This window comes from Hemitrygon akajei, chromosome 3, assembly GCF_048418815.1.
Source record: "Hemitrygon akajei chromosome 3, sHemAka1.3, whole genome shotgun sequence".
NCBI lineage: Eukaryota > Metazoa > Chordata > Chondrichthyes > Myliobatiformes > Dasyatidae > Hemitrygon > Hemitrygon akajei.
Genome location: NC_133126.1, coordinates 206,052,375 through 206,078,404, shown reverse-complemented (window position 1 = coordinate 206,078,404; position 26,030 = coordinate 206,052,375). Strand labels below are relative to the sequence as shown.

General features: G+C 43.0%; 1 protein-coding gene across 9 annotated transcripts in view; it reads right to left on the bottom strand.

Moving 5' to 3' along the window:
• Window positions 1-26,030, bottom strand: part of masp1 (MBL associated serine protease 1) — a 370,450-nt gene that overhangs the window by 244,536 nt on the left and 99,884 nt on the right. For 8 of the 9 annotated variants that reach the window (XM_073041736.1, XM_073041738.1, XM_073041735.1 and 5 more), the window contains exon 7: window positions 2,166-2,284. In XM_073041736.1, the coding sequence (XP_072897837.1) occupies window positions 2,166-2,284 (119 nt within the window). Of the gene's footprint in view, window positions 1-2,165; window positions 2,285-26,030 lie in introns of those variants that run through there. The other variant, XR_012098465.1, reaches the window with a different exon arrangement.

Below are 26,030 nucleotides of genomic sequence, written 5' to 3'. Positions count from 1 at the left end.
ATTTCTCATTCTTAACAACATACCATAAATATTAGATATAGATGCATTATAGAAGGGTTTCAAATTTAAAAATTATATCAAGTAAATTTTTATCGGACTTTTAGGAAATGTATACTTAACCGACAGTTGTTCAAATGAAGGGAGACTATCTCCAACAAACAAATCATGAGAACATTTAATACCAAATCTATTCCACTCTTTAAAAACTACATCAAACATAGAAGGTTTAAAAAATAGTTCGAAAAAATGGAACTGGAAAGTGAAAATGAGAGAATATTGGTCCCCCTTGTGTTCAGGCGCAAACTGTCACTTTTGTACAGATCATTTCTCCCCTAGAAAAAAAACCCAATGATCCAAGAATCTAAAGCCCTGCCCCCTGGACCAGCTTCTTAGTTGCACATTAATCTGCCAAATCATACTGTTTCTACCCTCTCTGGCACGTGGCACAGGCAGCAATCCAGAAATTATTATCATGGAGGTCCTACTTCTCAGCTTTCCAACTAGCTCTCTTCATTCTCTTTTCAGGACCTCTCAGCTTTTCCCTTTTGTGTCATTAATAGCAATATGATTCCAATAAGTCTCTGTACTTACCTGTTCATTCCTCATTTATTAGGACACAGTAGATTAGTGAGAGTTGCTCCAGATGCGAGTTTTGTGCTGTGTGTGGAATGTGGGAAGTCTCAGAAAAACACATCTGCACTAAGAGAGCCTATTAAGGAACTGGAGCTGCAGTTCGATGACCTTTGACTCACATGGGAGAATGAGGAGGTGCAGGGAGGTAGTTATCCCTAGGCTGCAAGAGACAGGGAACTGGGTGACTATCAGGAGAAGGAAGGGAAATACACATTGTGTGCAGAGTACACCTGCGTCCGTTCTCCTCAACAATAAAGAATAGGATGATTCAGAAGAAGAATGCATGGCTGAGGAACTGGTGCAGGGAGCAAGGGTTCAATTTATGGATCATTGTGAAGGCATGATCTGTACAAAAGGGACAGGCAGCATCTAAACCTGAGGAGAACCAATATTCTTGCAAACAGGTTGGCTACAGTTGCTCGGGTGGATTTAAGCTAATTTGGCAGCGAGATGGAAGCCAAACAGATAGTCCCAAAAATTAGGTAGTTGGTTTACAAACACAGACAATGTACAGTGAGATTCCTAGCAAGGAGAGGCTGATGATAGGGCAAAATAACAGTCAACAGGACAATTTGCGATATAAAAGGCAGACAAAATTGAAAAGGGTGAATGTAGGACTGAAGGTGTTAGCTCATAGAACACAGAACATAGAAATCTACAGTACATTACAAGCCCCTCAGCCCACAACGTTGTGCCGACCATGTAGCCTACTCTAAAAACTGTCTAGAATTTCCCTAGTGCATAGCCCTGTATTTTTCTAAGCTCCATGCATCCATTCAGGAGTCTCTTAAAAGACCCTACCGTTTCTGCCTCCACCACCGCCGCTGGCAGCCCATTCCATGCACTCACCACTCTCTGAGTAAAAAAACTTACCCCTGACATCTCCTCTGTACCTACTTCCACGCACCTTAAAACTATGCCCTCTCGTGCTAGCCACTTCAGCCCTGGGAAAAACCCTTGGACTATCCACACAATCAATGCCCCTCATCACCTTATACACCTCTATCAGGTCACCTCTCATCCTCTGTCGCTCCAAGGAGAAAAGGCCAAGTACAGTCAACCTATCCTCATAAGGTACACCCTCCAATCCAGGCACCATCCTTGTAAATCTCCTCTGCACTCTCTCTCTATAGTATCCACATCCATTTTCTTTTTACGCACCCCTTATGTGGATTGTCCATTGATGTGGCATGCAGAACAAGATTTTCCGATGATAATAAAGCGCCATGGTAGCATAGTGACTGTCGTGATGCTATTACAGCTCAGGGCATTAGAGTTTGCAGGTTCCTCTGTATGGAGTTTGTACGTTCTCCCTGTGAGTGTGTGGATTTAGTCTGGGTACTCCAGCTTCCTCCCGCAGTCCGAAGACATACCGGTTAGTGGGTTAATTGGTCATTGTAAATTGTCCTGTGATGGGCTGGGGCTAAATCAGTAGGTTGTAGGCGGCATGGCTCAGTCTGCTGGAAAGTCCTATTCTGCACTGTATCTCAAAATAAAAAAAATAATAAACCATTTTACCAATTTTAAAATACCTTCACAAATTTGAATCCAGCGTTGCATCTGATCTGGACCTGATCTTTGAATGAATAATGCTCTAGGACAGGTTCAACTTGGCCATTGAGGGGTGGTTGGATGACAGGACAAGGATTGCCTGCATAATGACAAAGATACATTGACATGTAACCTGTGAAATCTCTCCATATTTATCCCCCTGCCTGAAACCTTTTCAGTCTCCAATCATGAGACATGTAATCCTTTCCATCACAAAATACTGGAGGAACTCACTGTTTATTCATTTCCATGAATGCTGCCTGACTTGCTGAGATCCTCCAGCATTTTGTGAGTGTCTCTCAAGATTTCCAGCATCTGTAGAATCTCTTCTGTGTCATATTTTCCATTACTTTACACAGCCTATAGTATTACAGGAAAGATACTGGTATGGATAGATGATTGGCTGACTGGTAGGAGGCAAAGATTGGAAGGAAAGGAGGCCTGCTCTGGTTGGCTGCTGTTGACGAGTGGTGTTCTGTTGGAGTTGGTGCAGGGACCACTTCCTTTCACGTTGTATATCAAGGATTTGGATGAAGGAATTGATGGCTTGGAGGTAGATTTGCAGACGATATGAAGACTGGTGGAAAGGCAGGAAATGTTGAGGAAGCAAGTTGGCTGCAGAAGGAGTTAGACAGATTGGGGGAATGGGAAAAGAAGCAGAGAATAGAATATACTGTCATGTACTTTGGTAGAAGGAATAAAGGTGTGTACTACGAAATCTGTTTCAGCTCTCTCCAAGTGTCTTCCATCTGTGGTCTACGTTCTCTTCTGAGGGACATTATAAACTGATATATCCACAGTGTGACTGTCATAGGCTTTGGAATGAAATCAACAAGGTCTGGACTGCTTTAGAATTACAGCAACATGAAAAATTCTTCCAGAAAATCAACCATCCCTTTGCTACTCCCTTAATTTAAGCACTGTCTAGGTTCAGACCATAAGATGTGGGAGCAGAATTAGGTCATTCAGTCCATCAAGGTTGCTTCGCCATTCCATCATACCTCATTATTTATCCCTCTCAAACCCATTCTCTTGCCTTCTCCCTGTAAACTTTGATGCCCTGACTAATCAAGAATCTTATCAACCTCCACTTTAACTACACCAAGCAACACACAAATGCTGAAGGAACTCAGTAGCATCTATGGAAAAAAGTACAGTCAACGCTTCTGGCCAAAACCCTTTGGTCCTGCCACGGTTGCCTACTCCAGTCATTTGAGAACTTCTTTATCTGTGGGACATATCTATTGCGCACCTTGTGAACTATTCCCAGAAACTTCAGCCATCTCTGCTCTGCCATCATCTCCACCAGTATCCTCCAATCCACCAGGACAAACTCCTCTCTCATGCCTCTGTAATTCCCTTTATTCCATTGCAATACTTACATATATAATTTATGTTTCTCCCTCTCAAATTGCAGTATGAATTCAGTAATATTATGATCACTGTCTCCTAAGGGTTCCTTTACATTAAGCTCCCTAATAAGATTTGGGTTGTTACACAACATGCAATCTAAGATGACCTTTCCCTGAGTAAGCTTAAGTACAAGCTGATCTAAAAGCCGTCTTATGGGTATTCAGCAAATTCCCTCTCTTGCAATCCAACACCAACCTGATTTACCCAATCCCCTTGCAAATTGATGTACCCAATTACAGTTGTGTCATTACCCTTATTATATGCCTTTTCCATCTGCCTTTGTAATCTCAACCCCACTCCTTGGCTACTATTTGGAGGCCTATATATTATTCTCATAATTTTTTTACCCTTGCAGTTTCTTAACTCCTCCCACAAAGATTCAACATTCTCTGATCCTATCTCACCTCTTTCTAAAGATGTAATTCCATCTTTTACCAACAGAGCCACACCACCGCCTATGCTTTCCTCCCTGTCCTTTCAATACAAAGTATAACTTTTGATGTTGAGCTCCCAACTATGGCCCTCTTTCAGCCATGACTCAGTGATGTCCACAATGTCATATCAACCAATCTGTAATTACATCACCAGTTCATCCACCTTATTCCAAATGCTACATACATTTAAATACAGAACCTTCACTTCTGCATTCTTTGCCCTTTTGAATTTTGCCCCTGTGGTAAAACTTAACTCTTTGCTCTATCTGCATTTGTACCCAATCCTTGCCTTATAACCATATAACAATTACAGCACAGAAACAGGCCATCTCGGCCCTTCTAGTCCGTGCCGAACGTTTACTCTCACCTAGTCCCACTGGCCCGCACTCAGACCATAACTCTCCATTCCTTTCCTGTCCATATACCTATCCAATTTTACTTTAAATGACAATACCAAACCTGCCTCTACCACATCTACTGGAAGCTCGTTCCACACAGCTACCACTCTCTGAGTAAAGAAATTCCCCCTCGTGTTACCCCTAAACTTTTGCCCCCTAACTCTCAAATCATGTCCTCTTGTTTGAATCTCCCCTACTCTCAATGGAAAAAGACTATCTAAGTCAACTCTATCTATCCCCCTCATAATTTTAAATATCTCTATCAAGTCCCCCCTCAACCTTCTACGCCCCAAAAAATAAAGACCTAACTTGTTCAACCTTTCCCTGTAACTTTCTAGTAAATCTTCTCTGTACTCTCTCTATTTTGTTGACATGTTTCCTATAATTCGGTGACCAGAACTATACACAATACTCCAAATTTGGCCTCACCAATGCCTTGTACAATTTTAACATTACATCCCAACTCCTATACTCAATGCTCTAACTTATAAAGGCCAACATACCAAAAGCTTTCTTCACCACCCTATCCACATGAGATTCCACCTTCAGGGAACTATGCACCATTATTCCTAGATCACTCTGTTCTACTGCATTCTTCAATGCCCTACTATTTACCATGTATGTCCTATTTGGATTATTCCTACCAAAATGTAGCACCTCACACTTATCAGCATTAAACTCCATCTGCCATCATTCAGCCCACTCTTCTAACTGGCCTAAATCTCTCTGCAAACTTTGAAAATCTACTTCATTATCCACAACGCCATCTACCTTAGTATCATCTGCATACTTACTAATCCAATTTACCACCCCATCATCCAGATCATTAATGTATATGACAAACAACATTGGACCCAGTACAGATCCCTGAGGCACACCACTAGGCACTGGCCTCCAACCTGACAAACAGTTATCCACCATTACTCTCTGGCATCTCCCATCCAGCCACTATTGAATCTATTTTACTATTTCAATATTAATACCTAACAATTGAACCTTCCTAACTAACCTTCCATGTGGAAACTTGTAAAGGCCTTATTGAAGTCCATATAGACAACATCCACTGCTTTACCCTCGTCAACTTTCCTCGTAATCTCTTCAAAAAATTCAATAAGATTTGTCAATCATGACCTTCCATGGACAAATCCATGCTGACTGTTCCCAATCAGACCCTGTCTATCCAGATAATTATATATACCATCTCTAAGAATACTTTCCATTAATTTACCCACCACTGACGTCAAACTGACAGGCCTATAATTGCTAGGTTTACTCTTAGAACTCTTTTTAAACTATGGAACCACATGAGCAATATGCCAATCCTCTCTGTTTATCTCTAACATTACAAAGAACTTTACTGTCTTCTTTTTCTTCCTTCTCCCATACATCTGTTCCTACGCTCTGGTTTCCCTCCCCCCTCGTATCTAGTTTAAATCCACTGGAGCCTCTCTAGCAAACCTACATGCAAGAATATTTGTCCCCCTCCAGTTTAGATGTAAACCGTCCCGCTGGAACAGGTCCCACCTTCTCTGGAAAACTGCCCAATTATCTATAAATCTGAAGCCTTCCCTCCTGCACCATGTTTTCAGCCACATGTTGATCTGCACTATCTTACTATTTCTAAACCTACCTGCACATGGCACTGGTAGCAATCCTGAGATTGCTATCCTGGATGTCCTGTCCTTTAACTAGGCATCTAGCTCCCTAAACTCACCTTTCAGGACCTCCTCACTTTTCCTACCCACGTCATTGGTCCCTACATGGACCATGACATCCGGCTGCTCACCCTCCCTCTTGAGAATACTGAGAACTCGATCCGAGATATCGCGGACCCTGGCACCAGGGAGGCAACAGACCATCCAGGATTCTCGATCTCTTCCACAGAACCTCCTATTTCCCCTTAACTATCAAATCCCCTATCACTACTGCTCTCTTCTTTTCCCTCCTTCCCTTCTGAGCTGAGGGTCCAGTCTCGGTGCCACAGACGCGACCACTGCAACTTGTCCCTGGTAGGTCGTCCCCACCAACAGTATCCATAACGGTATACTTATTGTTGATGGGAACGGCCACAGGGGTGCTCTGCTCTTCCTGTCTATTCCCCTTCCCTCTCTTGACAGTCACCCAACTACCTGTCTCCTGACTCTTAGGGGTGACTATCTCCCTGTAACTCCTGTTTATTTCTGCCTCTACCTCCCGAATGATCCGAAGTTCATCCAGCTCCAGTTCCCTAACACGGTTTGTCAGGAGCTGCAGCTGGATGCACCTTTTGCAGGTGTAGTCCTCAGGGACAGCAGTGCTCGCCCTGACTTCCCACATACTGCAAACGGAGCACTCAACTGCCCTAACTGCTGCCTCCATTACCTACTCCTAAGCTAATTAGATTAATTAAAGGAGCTTACCCGGCCTTATCTCACCTGGAGGCTCGTCCTCAGCCTCTGCTCACTTTTTAAATTCCCCCGCTGATCTCAGAGACCGACTTTCACGCGCCTGCGCAGTCTAGCCTCTTTGCCCAGATCAGTTTAAAAAACAGCTTCTCTCTGAGCTTCTTTTACCTCTTCCCTCTGCGCCTCTTGCTTCGATTTAAATGACCGTTGAAAATGCCTTGTCCTTCCTTACATTCATGTTACATCCATCATCTACTTGTAAACTTGTTGGTTCATCCTCAGCTTTATCATACTGGTTCCCATTCCCCTAACAATTTGGGACATGGGAGGAAACCACAGCTACCTGAGAAAACACAGACAGATTGTGCAAACTCCACACAGATAGCTCAGGAGGACAGAACACCCAGAACATCTGACCTTCTGTTGGAAGGATGAAGCAAATGGAGATACAGGGTCTGAGAAACACCCAACAATCACAACTAACTTCCTGTGTGTAAGGTACAACTCCAACCATTATACTGTGAACCCCATCAAGGATCCATCATCAGAGATCCGCATCGTCCAGGACATTCTCTCTTCTCGCTGCTGCCAGGAACGTGGTACAGGAGCATTATGAGCCACACCACTAGGTTCAGGAATGGTTGTTATCCCAGAACCATCAGGCTCTTGAACCAGAGGGGATAACTTCCCTCAGCTTCAGTTGCTCCATCACTGAACTGTTCCCATCTATAGACTCACTTTAAAGGACTCTTCATCTCATGTTCTTGATATTTATTGCTTATTTATTATTTTTATTTCCCTTTCACTTTGTTTTTGCACATTGGTTGTTTCTCCGTCTTGTTGTGTGTGGTTTTTTTTTTACTGTGAATGCCCGAAAGAAAACAAATCTGAGTTGTATATGGTGACATATATGTACTTAGATGATAAATTTACTTCGAACTTTTTGAACTGATTCAATATCACCAGGAGCCCTTGATACCACAACTGGTCAAGCGCTGCTTTGAGATCAATTCACCTCAGAGTGGGGGAGAGATCAGAAGGCACAGCCTCAGAATGAAAGGACATCCCTTTAGAACACACCTCTGATCCATGCTTAGACAAAGACCATGATGAGGTCTGGGGTTAGGTGGTCCTAGTGAAACCCTGACTAGGTATCAGTGAACACACTACTGGTCAGTACCAATTAACTGTTGTTGACCATTTCCATCACTTGGATGACAACTGAGAGTAGACTAATTTGTCAATAATCAATAGGAAAGAATTTGTCCTGCTTTTTCTGAACATGATATACTTGGGCAATTCTCCATATTGTTGGTAGATGCCAACAAAGCCTGGAGATACAATTGGCCTTGCAATGCAGGTCACAGTGCTATGACAGCAATGTCTGGTCTCACAGACTTTTCTATATCCAATCCTCTCTTCATTCACTTCAAATGGAGTGAATTAAATTGGTTTAAGACTGGATCTTCTGTGCTTGTATAGAAGAGTGATGTGGAGAGGGTGGTGGTGGTGGCATCCATCGGTCTTGAAAGACCATGGATCTGTGCCTGGAGTTTCCAGGGCGCAGGCCTTCCCCTCTCCATGCCACCGATGTTGTCCAAGGGAAGGGTACTAGGACCCATGCAGCTTGGCACCGGTGACGTCGCAGAGCAATGTGTTATTAAGTGCCTTGCTCAAGGACACAAACACGCTGCCTCAGCTGAGGCTCGAACCAGTGACCTTCAGGTTACTAGTCTGATGCCTTGCCCACTAGGCCACGCGCCAACACAGTGGACAGGGTAAGTGATGGAAATGGAAGAGTGTGTCAGAGAATTGCTAAGAGAGTAGATCTCTCTGAAATACAAAATATATGCCCTCCCCTGAATCACATGGGAGCTGGAGGAAATGATGAAGATAATTGATGGTTCTGTTTTCTCAGGAGGACATCATCTTCTAGCACCTCTATGCAACACAGCTATGAATATTGTACACTGGTACTCACATAATGTTCAAAGTTCAGTTTTCTTATCAAAGTATGTATACCATGTACAACCTTGAGCTTTATCGTCCTGCAGGTACCAACAAAACAAAGGAGTGTTTGATGGCTTTGAGCCTGTACACACTGGAGTTCATAAGAATGAGGGATCTCACCGAAACCTATCAAATATTGAAAGGCCTAGATAGAGTGGATATGGAGAGAATACTTCCTATAGTGGGGGAATCTAGAACCCAAGGGCACAGCTTCAGAATAAAGGGTCACTGATATAGAACAGAGATGAGAAGGAATTTCTTTAGTAGTGAATCTGTGGAATTTATTGCCACAGATGGCTGTAGAGGCCAAGGCAATGGATATATTTAAATCAGAGGTTCATAATTTCTTGATTAGTCAGGGCATCAATTGTTATGGGAAGAAGGCAAGAGAATGGGGTTGAGAGGGATAATAAGTCAGCCATGATAGAATGGCAGAGCAGACTTGATGGGCTGAAAGGCTTCATTCTCCTGTCATGTCTTATGGACTAATTTCCTGGTTTGACCCTATCACCTTCATTAATTAACTGGCTATTCCGCAGTCCTGGACCTTGCTGTTGATGAAAGATATCTGACAAAGACACAACAATCTCTCTTACTTCTTTCATTAAGCAGAGTCAGACCCCATCATGCTCTGGGGACTCAGTGAACTTCATGTTCTTCAAGAGCCCTAACAGTTCCTCCCTCCTTGATACCAACATGCCCTAGAATATCAGCATACCGCCACCCCCAATATTCTCTAAGTGTATCTTGTTGTACCTCACCCATTTCCTCTAGCTCCAGGAATAAGGTGTCCCCTTTGTCCTACCCACTAACTAGGGAGCTAGGGCTTTACTCTCTGGAGAGAAGGCGGATGAGAGGAGACATTATAAAGGTTTACAAGATATTAAGAGGAACAGATAGAGTGGACAGCCAGCGCCTCTTCCCCAGGGCACCACTGCTCAATACAAGAGGACATGGCTTTAAGGTAAGGGGAGGAAAGTTAAAGGGGGATATTAGAGGAAGGCTTTTTACTCAGAGAGTGGTTGGTGCATGGAATGCACTGCCTGAGTCAACGGGGAGGCAGATACACTAGTGAAATTTAAGAGACTACTAGACAGGTATATGGAGGAATTTAAGGTGGAGGGTTATATGGGAGGCAGGGGTTAAGGGTCAGCACAACATTGTGGGCTGAATAGCCTGTACTGTACTGTATTGTTCTTTGTTCTTTAACCTCATTTATAATGTATGTATAAAAGGCCTTAGCATTCTTGTTGACCCTTCTCACCAACAACATACAAAGACCTCTTTTAGCCCTCTGATTCCCTTTTTTTCTTTACTCAAGGATGCTGTCCATTTCAGCTTCCTTTTTATTTTTGTCTGAAAGTGGTATTTAGTGCTGGAAGCTATAATATTTCTTGGACTTTTATTTTTATTTAGAGATACAGAACAGAACAGGTCTTTCCGACCCCTCAAACCATGCTGAGCAGCAATCCACCATCACCATAATTATAACCTAACCACAGATTAGGTTAGATGAGGCGGGAGGGGAACCAGAGTGTAGGAACAGATGTATGGGAGAAGGAAGAAAAAGAAGACAGTAAAGTTCTTTGTACTGTTAGAGATAAACAGAGAGGAAGAGGTGGAGAATTTCTTAAATGCATTTATTTTAATGCTAGGAGCATTGTAAGAAAGGTGGATGAGCTTAGAGCGTTGATTGATACCTGGAAATATGATGTTGTAGCTATTAGTGAAACATGGTTGCAGGAGGGGTGTGATTGGCAACTAAATATTCCTGGATTTCGTTGCTTCAGGTGTGATAGAATCAGAAGGAAAAGAGGGGGAGGTGTTGAATTGCTTGTCAGAGAAAATATTACAGCAGTGCTCTGGCAGGATAGATTAGAGGGTTTGTCTAGGGAGGCTATTTGGATGGAATTGAGGAATGGGAAAGGTGTAGTAACACTTATAGGGGTGTATTATAGACCACCTAATGGGGAGCGAGAATTGGAGGAGCAAATTTGCAAGGAGATAGCAGATATTTGTAGTAAGCACAGGGTTGTGATTGTGAGAGATTTTAATTTTCCACACATAGACTAGGAAGCCCATACTGTAAAAGGGATGGATGGTTTGGAGTTTGTAAAATGTGTGCAGGATAGGTTTTTGCAGCAATACATAGAGGTACCAACTAGAGAAGGGGCAGTGTTAGGGAATGAAATAGGTCAGGTGACGGAGGTATGTGTTGGGGAGCACTTTGGGTCCAGTGATCACAATGCCATTAGTTTCAATATAATAATGGAGAAGGATAGGACCGGCCCCAGGGTTGAGATTTTTGATTGGAGAAAGGCTAACTTTAAGGAGATGCGAAAGGATTTAGAAGGAATGGATTGGGACAAATTGTTTTATGGGAAGGATGTAATAGAAAAATGGTGGTCATTTAAAGGTGAAATTTTGAGGGTACAGAATCTTTATGTTCCTGTTAGGTTGAAAGGAAAGGTTAAAAGTTTGAGAGAGCCATGGTTTTCAGGGGTTATTGGAAACTTGGTTAGGAAAAAGAGAGATAGCTACAATAAATATAGGCAGCATGGAGTAAATGAGGTGCTCGAGGAATATAAAGAATGTAAGAAGAATCTTAAGAAAGAAATTAGAAAAGCTCAAAGAAGATACAAGGTTGCTTTGGCAAATGAGGTGAAAATAAATCCAAAGGGTTTCTACAGTTATATTAATAGCAAAAGGACAGTGAGGGATAAAATTGGTTCCTTAGAGAATCAGAGTGGACAGCTATGTATGGAGCTGAAAGAGATGGGGGAGATTTTGAACGATTTCTTTTCTTCGGTATTCACTAAGGAGAAGGATATTGAATTGTGTAAGGTAAGGGAAACAAGTAGGGAAGTTATGGAAACTATGACAATTAAAGAGGAGGAAGTACTGGCGCTTTTAAGGAATATAAAAGTGCATAAATCTCCAGGTCCTGACAGGATATTCCCTAGGACCTTGAGGGAAGTTGGAGTAGAAATAGCAGGGGCTCTAACAGAAATATTTCAAATGTCATTAGAAACGGGGATGGTGCCGGAGGATTGGCGTATTGCTCATGTGGTTCCATTGTTTAAAAAGGGTTCTAATAGTAAACCTAACAATTATAGGCCTGTCAGTTTGACGTCAGTGGTGGATAAACTAATGTAAAGTATTCTTAGAGATGGTATATATAATTACCTGGATAGACAGGGTCTGATTAGGAACAGTTAACATGGATTTGTGCGAGGAAGGTCATGTTTAACAAATCTTATTGAATTTTTTGAAGAGGTTACGAGGAAAGTTGACGAGGGTAAAGCAGTGGATGTTGGCTATATGAACTTCAGTAACGCCTTCTGACAAGGTTCCGCACGGAAGGTTAGTTAGGAAGGTTCAATTGTTAAGTATTAATATTGAAGTAGTAAAATGGATTCAACAGTGGCTGGATGGGAGATGCCAGAGAGTAATGGTGGATAACTGTTTGTCAGGTTGGAGGCCAGTGACTAGTGGTGTGCCTCAGGGATCTGTACTGGGTCCAATATTGTTTGTCATATACATTAATGATCTGGATGATGGGGTGGTAAATTGGATTAGTACTAAATGATAGTAGGTTTTCAAAGTTCGCAGAGAGATTTAGGCCAGTTAGAAGAGTGGGCTGAATGATGGCAGATGGAGTTTAATGCTGATAAATGTGAGGTGCTACATTTTGGTAGGAATAATCCAAATAGGACATACATGGTAAATGGTAGGTCATTGAAAAATGCAGTAGAACAGAGTGACCTAGGAATAATGGTGCATAGTTCCCTGGAGGTGGAATCTCATGTGGATAGGGTGGTGAAGAAAGCTTTTGGTATGTTGGCCTTTATAAATCAGAGCATTGAGTATAGGAGTTAGGATGTAATCTTAAAATTGTACAAGGTATTGGTAAGGCCAAATTTGGAGTACTGTGTACAGTTCTGGTCACTGAATTATAGGAAAGATGTCAACAAAATAGAGACAGTACAGAGAAGATTTACTAGAATGTTACCTGGGTTTCAGCACCTAAGTTACAGGGAAAGATTGAACAAGTTAGGTCTTTATTCTTTGGAGCGTAGAAGATTGAGGGGGGACTTGATAGAGGTATGTGAAATTATGAGGGGAATAGATAGAGTTGACGTGGATAGGCTTTTTCCATTGAGAGTAGGGGAGATTCAAACAAGAGAACATGTTGAGAGTTAGGGGGCAAAAGTTTAAGGGTAACACGAGGGGGAATTTCTTTACTCAGAGAGTGGTAGCTGTGTGGAACGAGCTTCCAGTAGAACTGGTAGAGACAGGTTCGGTATTGTCATTTAAAGTAAAATTGGATAGGTATATGGACAGGAAAGGAATGGAAGGTTATGAGCTGAGTGCAGGTCAGTGGGACTAGATGAGAGTAAGCGTTCGGCACGGACTATAAAGGCCGAGATGGCCTTTTTCCGTGCATAATTGTTATATGGTTATATAGGATAATTTATAATGACCAATTAACCTACCAATCAGTATGTCTTTGGAGGAGGAAATCAGAGCACCCAGAGGAAACCCAAGTGCACATGGGAAGGAACATACAAACTTGCTTACAGAGGATACCGTAATTGAACTTCAACCTTTGTCCATAATACCATAAGTCAAGTTTAACTCTGCATGTATACCACCAAACGAAACGTTTCTCCAGACCAGAGTGTAAAGCATAACACACATACATAACATAATAACTTAGAAAAGTAAGAATTAACTGTACAAATGAATTATGCATAGATTTTAAAAATGGAATATGTATATGGACAGGAAATGGAGGGCTATGGGCTGAGTGCAGGTCGGTGGGACTAGGTGAGAGTAAGCGTTCAGCACGGACTAGAAGGGCCGAGATGGCCTGTTTCCGCGCTGTAATTGCTATATGGTTATAAACAAAGTAAACTGCATACATTAAGTATTGCAGGGTACAGTACAAATTACCCAGTGACACTTCGAATGCGATGCTGCAGAATTTAAAAGCCTACTGGCCTGAGGAAAGAAGCTGTCCGTTCTTGTCTTTGTGCATTGGAGTCACAATTATACTAAGGACCCTGTGTATGCAACGTTCCTGATAAATGTCCCCCGTGGATGGTAGCAAAACCCTTTTGATCTTTTTGGTAGTTCTCATAGTCCTTCATAGGGATGTCCGGTCAGATGCTCTGCTGCTCCTATACAAGATGGAGATGCAGCTTGTCAAGATGCTCTCAATGTTGCACCTGTAAAATTCATTAAAGATTTGGGGGCAGTGGGGGGAGAGCCTCACTTGTCTCAATCTCCTCAGGAAGTGGAGGCATTGCTATGCCTTCTTATTCAGGGAGGGAAGGACCAGATGAGGTTACCCATGCTGTGAACTCCCCAGAACTTGGTGCATCTAACTCTCTCTACAGAGGGGTATGGTTCATTTGCACCACAGTCATTTTCTTGGTCTTCTCCACATTCAGACTTAGGTTGTTGTTCTCACAACAGTCCATCAGCCACTCCATTTTCTCTCTGTACTCCAACTCATCATTGTTGTTGATGAATCCAACCACTGTTGTATCATCCACAAACTCGATCTGAGCTAAATCTTGCAACAGTCATGCATCAGCAGTGTGAACAGCAGTGGGCTGAGCACAAGACCCTGGGGAGCACCAGTGTTCAATGTAATGGGACTAGTGAAGTTGCTGACCACACGGATTGTAGACTTTCTGTTAAGAATTCCAAGATCCAGTTACACAGGGAGGTATTGAGACTCAGCAAGGACAGTTTCCCCACTTTTCTGAGGTATGATGGAGTTAAACAAAACACTGAAGTCTATAAACAGCAAACTGGCATATGACACACTATTTTCCCTGTTGCTCAGGACAGAATAGAGGGCAGAGGCTACAGTATCGTCAGTGGAAATTATCATTTATCACTGTCTTATGGTTTTATGTAGCTATTCTCAATAGAGCTGAGAGAAAAACTACATAAAACCATAAGACTGTAAGACTGGGGAGCAGAATTAGGCAATTCAGCTCATCAAGCCCGCTCCGTAATTCATTATGATTTATTATCCTGATGCCCTGAACTTTTAAAAATGTCACATGAACCAATCACTGCAATCTGCAGTCTATAATTTCCCTTTGGGATTGTGCTTTAGAACATAGAATAGTACAGCACATTACAGGCTCTTCGGCCCACAATGTTGTGCCGACCCTCAAACCCTGCCTCCCATATAACCCCCCACCTTAAATTCCTCCATATACCTGTCTAGTAGTTCTTAAACTTCACTAATGTATCTGCCTCCACCACTGACTCAGGCAGTGCATTCCACGCACCAACCCCTCTCTGAGTGAAAGACCTTCCTCTAATATCCCCCTTGAAATTCCCTCCCCTTACCTTAAAGCAATGTCCTCTTGTACTGAGCAGTGGTGCCCTGGGAAAGAGGTGCTGGCTGTCCACTCTGTCTATTCCTCTTGTACACCTCTATCATGTCTTCTCTCATCCTCCTTCTCTCCAAAGAGTAAAGCCCTAGCTCCCTTAATCTCTGATCATAATCCATACTCTCTAAATCAGGCAGCATCCTGGTAAATCTCCTCTGTACCCTTTCCAATGCTTCCAAATCCTTCCTATACTGAGGCAACCAGAACTGGACACAGTACTCCAGGCGTAGCCTAACTAGAGTTTTATAGAGCTGCATCATTACATCGTGACTCTTAAACTCTATCCCTCGACTTATGAAAGCTAACATCCCATAAGCTTTCTTAACTACCCTATCTACCTGTGAGCCAACTTTCAGGGATCTGTGGACATGTACCCCCAGATCCCTCTTCTCCTCCACACTACCAAATATCCTGGCATTTACTTTGTACTCTGCCTTGGAGATTGTCCTTCCAAAGTGTACCACCTCACACTTCTCCGGGTTGAACTCCATCTGCCACTTCTCAGCCCACTTCTGCATCCTATCAAAGCCAAGTCCATGTGTATATTAAAGCAGAAGTTGATTGTTTCCTGATTGGTCAGGGCATCAAAGGATATGGCAAGAGACAAGTTTATGGGGTTGAGTGGGATCCAGAATCAGCCATGATGGAATGGCAGAGCAGAGTCGATGGGTGTCTTAGGGTCTTATACAACAGCTTTCACTTAAGAGGTACTGCTGAGCAAACTTGTGGGCCTGAAGATAGAGAAGCCCCTGTTCGTGGGGAACCCGGTGCTAAAATATTCACAGACGACCTAATTTGGGCTGGTCCTGATGGAATGCATCTAGTGTACTGAAAGAAATTGCAGAGGTTATAATTGAGTCTTTGATGATAATTTACCAATATTCTCTGGACACGTCCTGGTGGATTGAAGGAAGGCAAACATCATGCCACTGTTCAAAAAAGGATGTAGGCAAAAGGCAGGTTAGTTTAGCATCTGGGGTTGCAAAAATGCTTGACGATATCATTAAAGAAAGAGCAAGGCACCTGGAAAGAAATTGATCCATCAGGCAGCATGGATCCAGCAAAGGCAGGTTCTATTTGACAAACTTACTGAAGATGTTTGAGGATATAACAAGCACAGTGGATAGAGGGAACAGATGGGCATTATTTGGATTTCCAGAAGGTGTTTGATAAGGTGCCACATAAAAGAAAGTAAGGATGCATAGAGTTAAGGTGATCTGTTAGCATAGAAAGAGGATTGGTTAACCAATAGAAAGCACAGAATTGGGATACATTGGTGTTTCTCTGGTTGGTAATCAGTGGTGAGCTGTGTGCTGCAAGGGTCAGTGCTGCACCCACAACTGTTCACAATATACATGAACGATCTGGAAGAGAGCACCGAGTGTAGTGTATCTATGTTTGCAGATGTTACTAAATTGAATGGAAAAGCAAATTGTGCAGAGAGTCTACAGAAAGATATACATAGATTAAGTGAGTGGGCAAGGGTCTGGCAGATGGAGTACAATGTTGGTAAATGCAAGGTCATCCACTTTGGAATGAAAAATGGAAGATCAGATTATTATGTAAATGGTAAAAGACTGCAGCATGCTGCTGTGCAGAAGGACTTCAGCGTACTTGTGCATGTATCACAAAAGGTTGGTTTGCAGGTGTAGCAAGCTATCAAGAAGGCAAATGGAATGTTGGCCTTCACTGATAGAGGGATTGAATTTAAGAGCAGTAAGGTTATGCTGTAACTGGTGAGGCCACACCTGGAGTACAGCATGCAATTCTGGTCCTTACTTAAAGAAGGCTATACTGGCGTGCAAAGGAGGTTCACCAGGTTAATTCCAAAGATGAGGGGTTTAGACCATGAGGAGAGATTGAGTCACCTGGGACTGTACTCACTGGAATTCAGAAGGATGAGATCTTATAGAATCACATAAAATTATGAAAGGGATAGATAAGATAGAGGCAGGAAAGTTGTTTCCACTGATAGGTGAGACTAAAACTAGGGCATTTGGGAGAGTAAATTTAGGATAGAGATGAGGAGAAACTGTTTTTCCCATGAAGTGGTGAATCTGTGGAACTCTGCCCGATGAAGCAATGAAGGCTACCTCAGTAAATATATTTAAGACAAAGTTGGATAGATTTTCGCATAGTAGGGGAATTAAGGGTTATGGGGAAAAGGCAAGTAGATGGAGGTGAGTGCATGGTCAGATCAGCCATGATCTTATTGAATGGCAGAGCAGGCTCAATGCGCCAGATGGCCTACTCCTGCTTCTATTTCTTATGTTCTTAGGTAATTTGAAAAGTAGCGATCCCAATACAGACCCAAGGAACAACACTAGTCACTGGCAGCCACGTCCCTAAATGGCAGAAATATTGGAGACTTTAAAGAGACGTTTAGAAAGGCACATAAACGTGAGGAAAATGGAGGGATGTGGACATTGTATAGGCAGAAGATTGGCTAGCCATTTGATTACTAATTTAATTGGTTCAGCACAACACTGTGGGCTGAAGAGTCTGTCCCTGTGCTGTACTTACCTGTGTTTAATTTATCAACCTCTACCACCAACCCTAGCAGCATATTCTAGGCACCCACCACTCTGTAAACAGCCTACCTCCAACAGCTTCCCTTCCACTCACTCTACACAGATGTCCTCTGGTATTGGCCATTGCTGACCTTGGGAAAAGGCACTGGCTGTCCACTCTATCTATGCCACTCATAATCCTATACACATCGATCAAGTCTCCTCTCATCCTCCTTCACTTCAAAAAGAAAAGCCCTAGCTCACTCAACTTATCCTCATACGACGTTCTCCAATCCAAACAGCATTACGGTAAATCTTCTGTGCACCCTCTCTAAAAATTCCACCTCCTTCCTATAACAGGGCAAACAAAGCTGAACATACAAGCATCACACACAAAATGCCGGAGGAACTCAGCAGATCAGGCAGCATCTATGGAAATTAATAGATCCTTGCTGTTTCAGGCTGAGACCTTTCTTCAGGACCAAGAAGCAAGCGGGGAAACGCCAGAATAAAAATGTGGGGTTTGGGGAAGGTGGGTGGGGAAAGGAGCTAGCTGGAAGGTAACAGGTGAAACCATGTTGTTTAGAAAGGTTAAAGGCTGGAGAAGGAGGAATCTGATAGGAGAACATAGTGGACCATAGGAGAAAGGGTAGGAGGAGGGGATCCAGGAGAAGTAATAGGTGAGAAGAGATAAAGGTCAGAGTGGGGAATAGAGGAAGATTGGGGCAGCGGGGGGAAATTTGTTTACCAAAAGGAGAAATTGATATTCATGCCATCAAGTTGGAGGCTACCCAGAAGGAATATTAGGTGTTGCTCCTCTACCATGAGGATAGGCTCATCTTGGTATAAGAAGAAGCCATGGACTGACCCATCAGACCAAGAATGGGAATCGGAATTAAAATATTTGGCCACTAGGAAGTCCCTCTTATGGCAGATGGAGCAGTGATGTTTGACAAAGCTGTCCACCAATTTACAGTGGGTCTCACTAATGCAGAGGAGGCTGCATCAGAAGCACTGGACACAACAGAGGTCTTCAGCAGATGCACAGGTGAAGTGTTCCCTCACCTGGAACGACTGTCTGGGGCACTGAATGGAGTGAGGGAGGAGGGGTACGGGCAGGTGTAACATTTAAGTCACTTGCAGGGATAAGAGCCAGGAGGGAGATTAGTGGGATGGATGAATGGGGAGGGCTTGATGATCTACAGCTTATTAGGGAAAGTGAGCAGGAGATAGAAAGGAGCTACAGGGAAATCATCACCTCATGGCTGCAGGAGTAGGACAAGTGGGTGACTGTCAGGGAAGGGAATTATAGACCTGTCAGTTTGACATCAGTGGTGGGTAAATTAATGGAAAATATTCTTAGAGATAGTATTTATAATTATCTGGATAGACAGGATCTGATTAGGAGTAGCCAGCATGGATTTGTGCGTGGGAGGTCATGTTTGACAAACCTTATTGAATTTTTTGAAGTAGTTACGAGGAATGTTGACGAGGGTAAGGCAGTGGATGTAGTCTATATGGACTTCAGCAAGGCCTTTGACAAAGTTCCACATGGAAGGTTAGTTAAGAAGGTTCAGTCGTTAGGTATTAATGCTGGAGTAATAAAATGGATTCAACAGTGGCTAGATGGGAGATGCCAGAGAGTAGTGGTGGATAATTGTTTATCGGGATGGAGGCAGGTGACTAGCGGGGTGCCTCAGGGATCTGTTTTGGGCCCAATGTTGTTTGTAATATACATAAATGATCTGGATGATGGGGTGGTAAATTGGATTAGTAAGTATGCTGATGATACTAAGGTAGGAGGTGTTGTGGATAATGAGGTGGGTTTTCAAAGCTTGCAGGGAGATTTACGCCGGTTAGAAGAATGGGCTGAACGTTGGCAGATGGAGTTTAATGCTGAGAAGTGTGAGGTTCTACATTTTGGCAGGAATAATCCAAATAGAACATACAGGGTAAATGGTAGGGCATTGAGGAATGCAGTGGAACAGAGAGATCTAGGAATAACAGTGCATAGTTCCCTGAAGGTGGAGTCTCATGTAGATAGGGTGGTGAAGAAGGCTTTTGGAACACTGGCCTTTATAAATCAGAGCATTGAGTACAGAAGTTGGGATGTAATGTTAAAATTGTATAAGGCATTGGTAAGGCCAAATTTGGAATATTGTGTACAGTTCTGGTCACCGAATTATAGGAAAGATATCAATAAATTAGAGAGAGTGCAGAGACGATTTACTAGGATGTTACCTGGGTTTCAGCACTTAAGTTACAGAGAAAGGTTGAACAAGTTAGGTCTCTATTCATTGGAGCGTAGAAGGTTGAGGGGGGATTTGATCGAGGTATTTAAAATGTTGAGAGGGATAGATAGAGTTGACGTGAATAGGCTGTTTCCATTGAGAGTAGGGGAGATTCAAACGAGAGGACATGATTTGAGAGTTAGGGGGCAAAAGTTTAAGGGAAACACGAGGGGGTATTTCTTTACTCAGAGACTGATAGCTGTGTGGAATGAGCTTCCTGTAGAAGTAGTAGAGGCCAGTTCAGTTGTGTCATTTAAGGTAAAATTGGATAGGTATATGGACAGGAAAGGAGTGGAGGGTTATGGGCTGAGTGCGGGTAGGTGGGACTAGGTGAGATTAAGAGTTCGGCACGGACTAGGAGGGCCGGAATGGCCTGTTTCCGTGCTGTGATTGTTATATATGGTTATATATGGAAGAGCTCAGATAGTAGAGAGCACCCCTGTGGCCATCCCCCTCAGTAAGTGCTGTCTCAGTTTGGATGCTGTTGGGGGTGGGGGGTGACCTGACAGAGGACGACCATGGCGATTGGGTCTCTGGCATTGAGCCTGGTTCCGTGGTGCAGAAGGGAGAGAAGATGATAAAGAATGTGATATTCATTAGTTCCATAGTGAGGGGAACAGACAGGAGGTTTTGTCAGCCTGGTAGAGATACCTGCAGGGTGTGTAGAAATTGGTACATTGGTAGAAAAAGGGAGGAGGTCCTGAAGAGAGCATTTAAGGAGTTGGGTAGGAAGCTGAAAAGCAGGACCTCCAGGGTAGTAATCTCAGGATTGCTGCCTGTGCCACATACTAATGAGCGCAAGAATAGCAACATCAGGCATATTAATGCGTGGCTGAGAGACTGGTATAGGGGGCAGAACTTTGGGTTCCTGGATCATTAGGGTCTCTTCTGGGGGAGGTACGACCTGTACCAAAAGGACGGGTTACACCTGAACTCAAAGGGGTCCAATATCTTAGCAGGCCGGTTTAATAGAGCTGTTAGGGAGGGTTCAAATTAATTTGGCAGGGGGCTGGGAACCGGAGTGATAGGGCTGAGGAAGGGGGAAACAGAAATAAACCAAAGATAGCGTGCAACAGAGATGATAGAAAGGACAGGCAGGAAATGAGGCATAATCACAGCCAGTGGAGTGATTTAAAGGCAATAGAGGTGTGGTGAAGTTAAAACAGAAAGCGACAAACACTGGACTGAAAGTGTTGTATTTGAATGCACGCAGCATAAGAAATAAAATGGACGATCTTGAAATTCAACTATAGATTGGCAAGTATAATGTAGCCAACTCTGAAACTTGGCTAAAGGATGGCTGCCACTGGGAGCTGAACATCCATGGATATACGGTGTATCAGAAAGATAGGTTAGTAAGCAGAGGGAGTAGTGTGACCCTATGTATAAGAAATAATATTAAATCACTAGAAAGGGATGACATAGGATAGGAAGGTGTAGAGTCTCTATGGGTTGAGTTAAGAAATGGCAATAGTAAAAAGACCCTAATGGCAGTTGTATTCAGGCCTCCAAACAGCAGCCAGGATGTGGATTACAAATTACAGCAGGAGTTATAAAAGGCGTGTCAGAAGGGCAATGTCATGATAATCATTGGAGATTTTAACATGAAAGTGAATTGGGAAAACCGGGACAGTACTGGACCTCAAGAGAGAGAAATTGTAGAATGTCTAAGGGATGTCTTTTTAGAAGAGCTTGTTGTTGAGCCCACTAAGGGGATTGGCATTGCTGGATTGGCTGTTTACCATGATCCAGAGGTGATAAGAGCTTCAAAGTTAAGGAACCCCTATGGAACAATGATCACAATATGATCGAGCTCACTTTGAAATTTGAGAAGGAGAAACTAAATTCCAATGTGTCGGTATTTCAGTGGAATAAAGGAAATTACAATGGCATGAGAGAGGAACTGGCCAAAGCTGACTGGAAAGGGACACTAGCAGGAAGGACAGCAAAAAAGCAATGGCTGTTTCTGTGAAAAATGAGGGAAGTGCAAGACAGATATATTCCAAATAAGAAGAAATTTTTGAATGGAAGAAGGACACTACTGTGGCTGATAAGTGAAGTCAGAGCAGAAATAAAAGAGAGGGCATACAAGGAAACCAAAGACAAAGCTAGTGGGAAGATAGAAGATTCAGAAGCTTTTAAAAACTTGCAGAAGGAAACTAAGAAGGTCTTTAGGAAGCAAAAGATGAATTATGAAAGGAAGCTGGTGACTAATATCAAAGAAGATACTAAAAGCATTTTTAAGTATATAAAGGGTAAAAGAAAGTAGAGAGTAGATATAGAACCAATAGAAAATGACTCTGGAGATATTGTAATGAGAGACACAGAGATGGCAGAGGAACTGAATGCATATTTTGCATCAGTCTTCACAGTGGAAGACATCTGCCGTATATCGGACATTCAAGAGTGTCAGGGAAGTGAAGTACGTGCAGTGAAAATTATGACTGAGAAGGTGCTCAGGAAGCTTAAGGGTGTGAGCATGGATAAATCTCCTGGACCTGATGGAATGCACCCTCGGGTTCTGACGAAAGTAGCTGGAGAGATTGCAGAGGCATTAACAATGATCTTTCAAGAATCGATAGATTCTGGCATTGTACCAGATGACTGGAAGATTGGAAATGTTACTTTGGCTATTTAAGAAGGGTGGGAGGAAGCAGAAAGGAAACTATAGAGCTGTTAGCCTGACATCAGTAGTTGGGAAGTTGTTGGAATCCATTGTTAGGGATGAGATTACAGAGTACCTGGAGGCACATGACAAGATAGGCCAAAGCCAGCACGGTTTCCTGAAAGGAAAATCCTGCCTGACTAACCTACTGCAATTCTTTGAGGAAATTACAAGCAGGGTAAACAAAGGAGATGCAGTAGATTTGGTGTGCTTGGATTTTCATTAGGCCTTTGACAAGGTGCAACACATGAGGCTGATAAGAGCCCATGGAACTACAAGAAAGTTACTAGCATGGGTGGAGCATTGGCTCATTGGCAGAAAACCCAGAGTGGGAATAAAGGGTTCTTATTCTGGCTGGCTGCCGGTTACTAGTGGAGTTCTACAGGGGTCGGTGTTGGGACCACTGCTTTTTACGATGTACAGTATGTCAGTGATTTGGACTACGGTATTAATGGATTTATGGCTAAACTTGCTGATGATACAAAGATAGGTGGAGGAGCAGGTAGTGTTGAGGAAACAGAGAGCCTGCAGAGAGACTTAGATAGTTTAGGGGAATGGGCAAAGGAGAGGCAAATGAAATGCAATGTTGGAAAGTTTATGGTCATGCACTTTGGTGGAAGAAATAGACAGGCAGACTATAACTTAGATGGGTAGAGAATTCAAAATGCAGAGATGCAAACAGTCTTGGGAGTCCTTGTGCCAAATACCCTAAACATTAACCTCCAGGTTGATTCGGTGGTGCAGAAGGCAAATGTAATGTTGGCATTCATTTCTAGAGGTATAGAATATAAGAGCAGGGATGTGAATTTGAGGCTCTATATGGCACCCATGAGACCACACTTGGAGTACTGTGCACAGATTTGGGTTCCTTATTTTAGAAAGGATATACTGAGATTGGAGAGGGTTCAGAGAAGATTCATGAGAATGATTCCAGGAATAAAAGGGTATGAGGAATGTCTGGCAGCTCTTGGGGCTGTATTCCCTGGAGTTCAGGAGAATGAGGGGGGATCTCATAAAAACATTCCGAATGTTAAAAGGCCTGAACAGAGTAGATATGGCACAGTTATTTCCCATGTTAGGGCATGGGCAAGAGGGCACAGTTAGGGCAAGAGGGCACAACTTCAGGATTGAAGAATGTCTATTTAGAACTGAGATTCAGAGAAATTACTTTAGTCAGAGGGTGGTAATTGTGGAATTTGTTACCACTAGAAGCTGGGGAGGCCAAGTCATTGAGTGTGTTTAAGGCAGAGATAGATAGGTTCTTGATTAGCTGGGCATCAAAGGCTGAATGGCCTACTTCTGCTCCTATTCTTATGGTCTTATGGAATGAACAAGGAAATTACAGAGGGAGCGATCCCTGCAGAAAGTGAGAGGTAGAGGTAAACATATATACACTGTACCGCAATTGTGGTCTAACCAGAGCCGCATAGAGGTGCAACATTACATTGCGGCTCTGGAACTCAATCCCCCAACTAATGAAGGCCAACGCACCACATGCCTTCTTTACCACCGAACTACTTGCACAGAAAATTTGAGTAATATCTGGACTTGGACCTCACGAATCCTCTGTTCCTCCACTCAACTAAGTACTAAAGAAGCTAGTGAGCTTGAAGCCATAGAACAGTACAGCATGGAAACGGGCCCACCATTAACCTGTCTCGTCCCAGCAACTTGCACTTGGACCATAGCCCTTCATCCCCTTCCCTTCCACGTACCTATCCAAATTTCTCAAATGTTGAAATCAACTTTGCTGGCAGCTTGTTCCACACCTTCTTCTGAGTGAAGAAATTAACTTAGAAACATAGAAAAATAGAAAATTTACAGCACCATACAGGCCCTTCGGCCCACAAATCTGTGCCAAACATGTCCCTACCTTAGAAGTTACTAGGCTTACCCATAGGCCTCTATTTTTCTAAGCTCCATGTACCTATCCTCGCTGGCTAAAAAAATTCCTCCTCATCTCCGTTCTAAAGGGACGCCCCTCTATTCTGAGGCTATGCCCTTTGGTCTTAGACTCCCCCACCATAGGAAACATCTCTTCCACATCCACTCTATCAAGGCCTTTCACCATTTGATCGGATTAGCCCACAAGACCATAAGATACAGAGCAGAACTAGACCATTCAGCCCATCAAGTCTGCTCTGGCAATCCCGGATTCCACAACCCCATACACCTGCCTTATCACCATATCCTTTGATTCCCTGAGTGATCAGAAAACTTTCCCCTTAAATATACCCACAGACTTGGCCTCCACTGCAGTCTGTGGCAGAGCATTCCATAGATTCACTACTCTCTGGCTAAAAAAATTCGACCTTACCTCTGTTCTAAAAGGTCGCACCTCAATTTTGAGACTGTACCCTCCACTTCTGGACACCCACACCATAGGAAACATCCTCTCCACATCCATCCTAACTAGTCCTTTCAACATATGGTAGGTTTCAATGAGACCGTTCTGCATTTTAAATTCCACTGAGTACAGGCCCAAAGCTGCCAAACGCTCCTCATATGTTAACCCCTTCATTCCTCAAATAATCCTCGTAAACCTCCTCTGGACTCCCTCCAATGACAACATATCCTTTCTAAGATGTGGGGCCCAAAGCGGCCTGACGAATATCTTATAAAGCCTCAGCATTATCTCCTTGCTTTGATATTCTATTCCCCTTAAAGTAAATGCCAACATTGCATTTGCCTTCCTTATTACACACTCAACTGCAAATTAACCTTCTGGGAGTCTTGCACAAGGATTCCTAAGACCATCTGCACCTCTGATGTTTGAACCTTCTATCCATCTAAATAATAATCTACAGTATTCTTCCTTTTACCAAAATACATTATCATACATTTCCCAACACTGTATTCCATCTGCCACTTCTTTGCCCATTCTCCTGATTTGTTGAAGTCTCGCTGCAAACACATTGCTTCCTTAGCACTACCTACCCCTCCACCTATCTTTGTATCATACGCAAAGTCTGCCACAAAGCCATCAAATCCATTATCCAAATCAGTGACAAACAATCTGAAAAGTAGCAGTCTCAATACTGGCCCATGAGGTACACCACTAGTTACTGGCATCCAACCAGTAAAGGCCTCTTTATTCCCAGTTACTGCCTCCTGCCTGTCAGCCATTCATCTATCCAAGCCTATCTTTCCTGTAAATCCATAGGAATTATATTGTTAAGCAGTCTCATGTGTGGCACCTTATCAAATGCCTTCCAAAACTCCAAGTAAATGACATCCCCTGCCTCTCTTTTGTTCACCATGCTTGTTACTTCCTCAAAAATTTTAACAGATCTGTCAGGCAATATTTCTCTTTACAGAAACC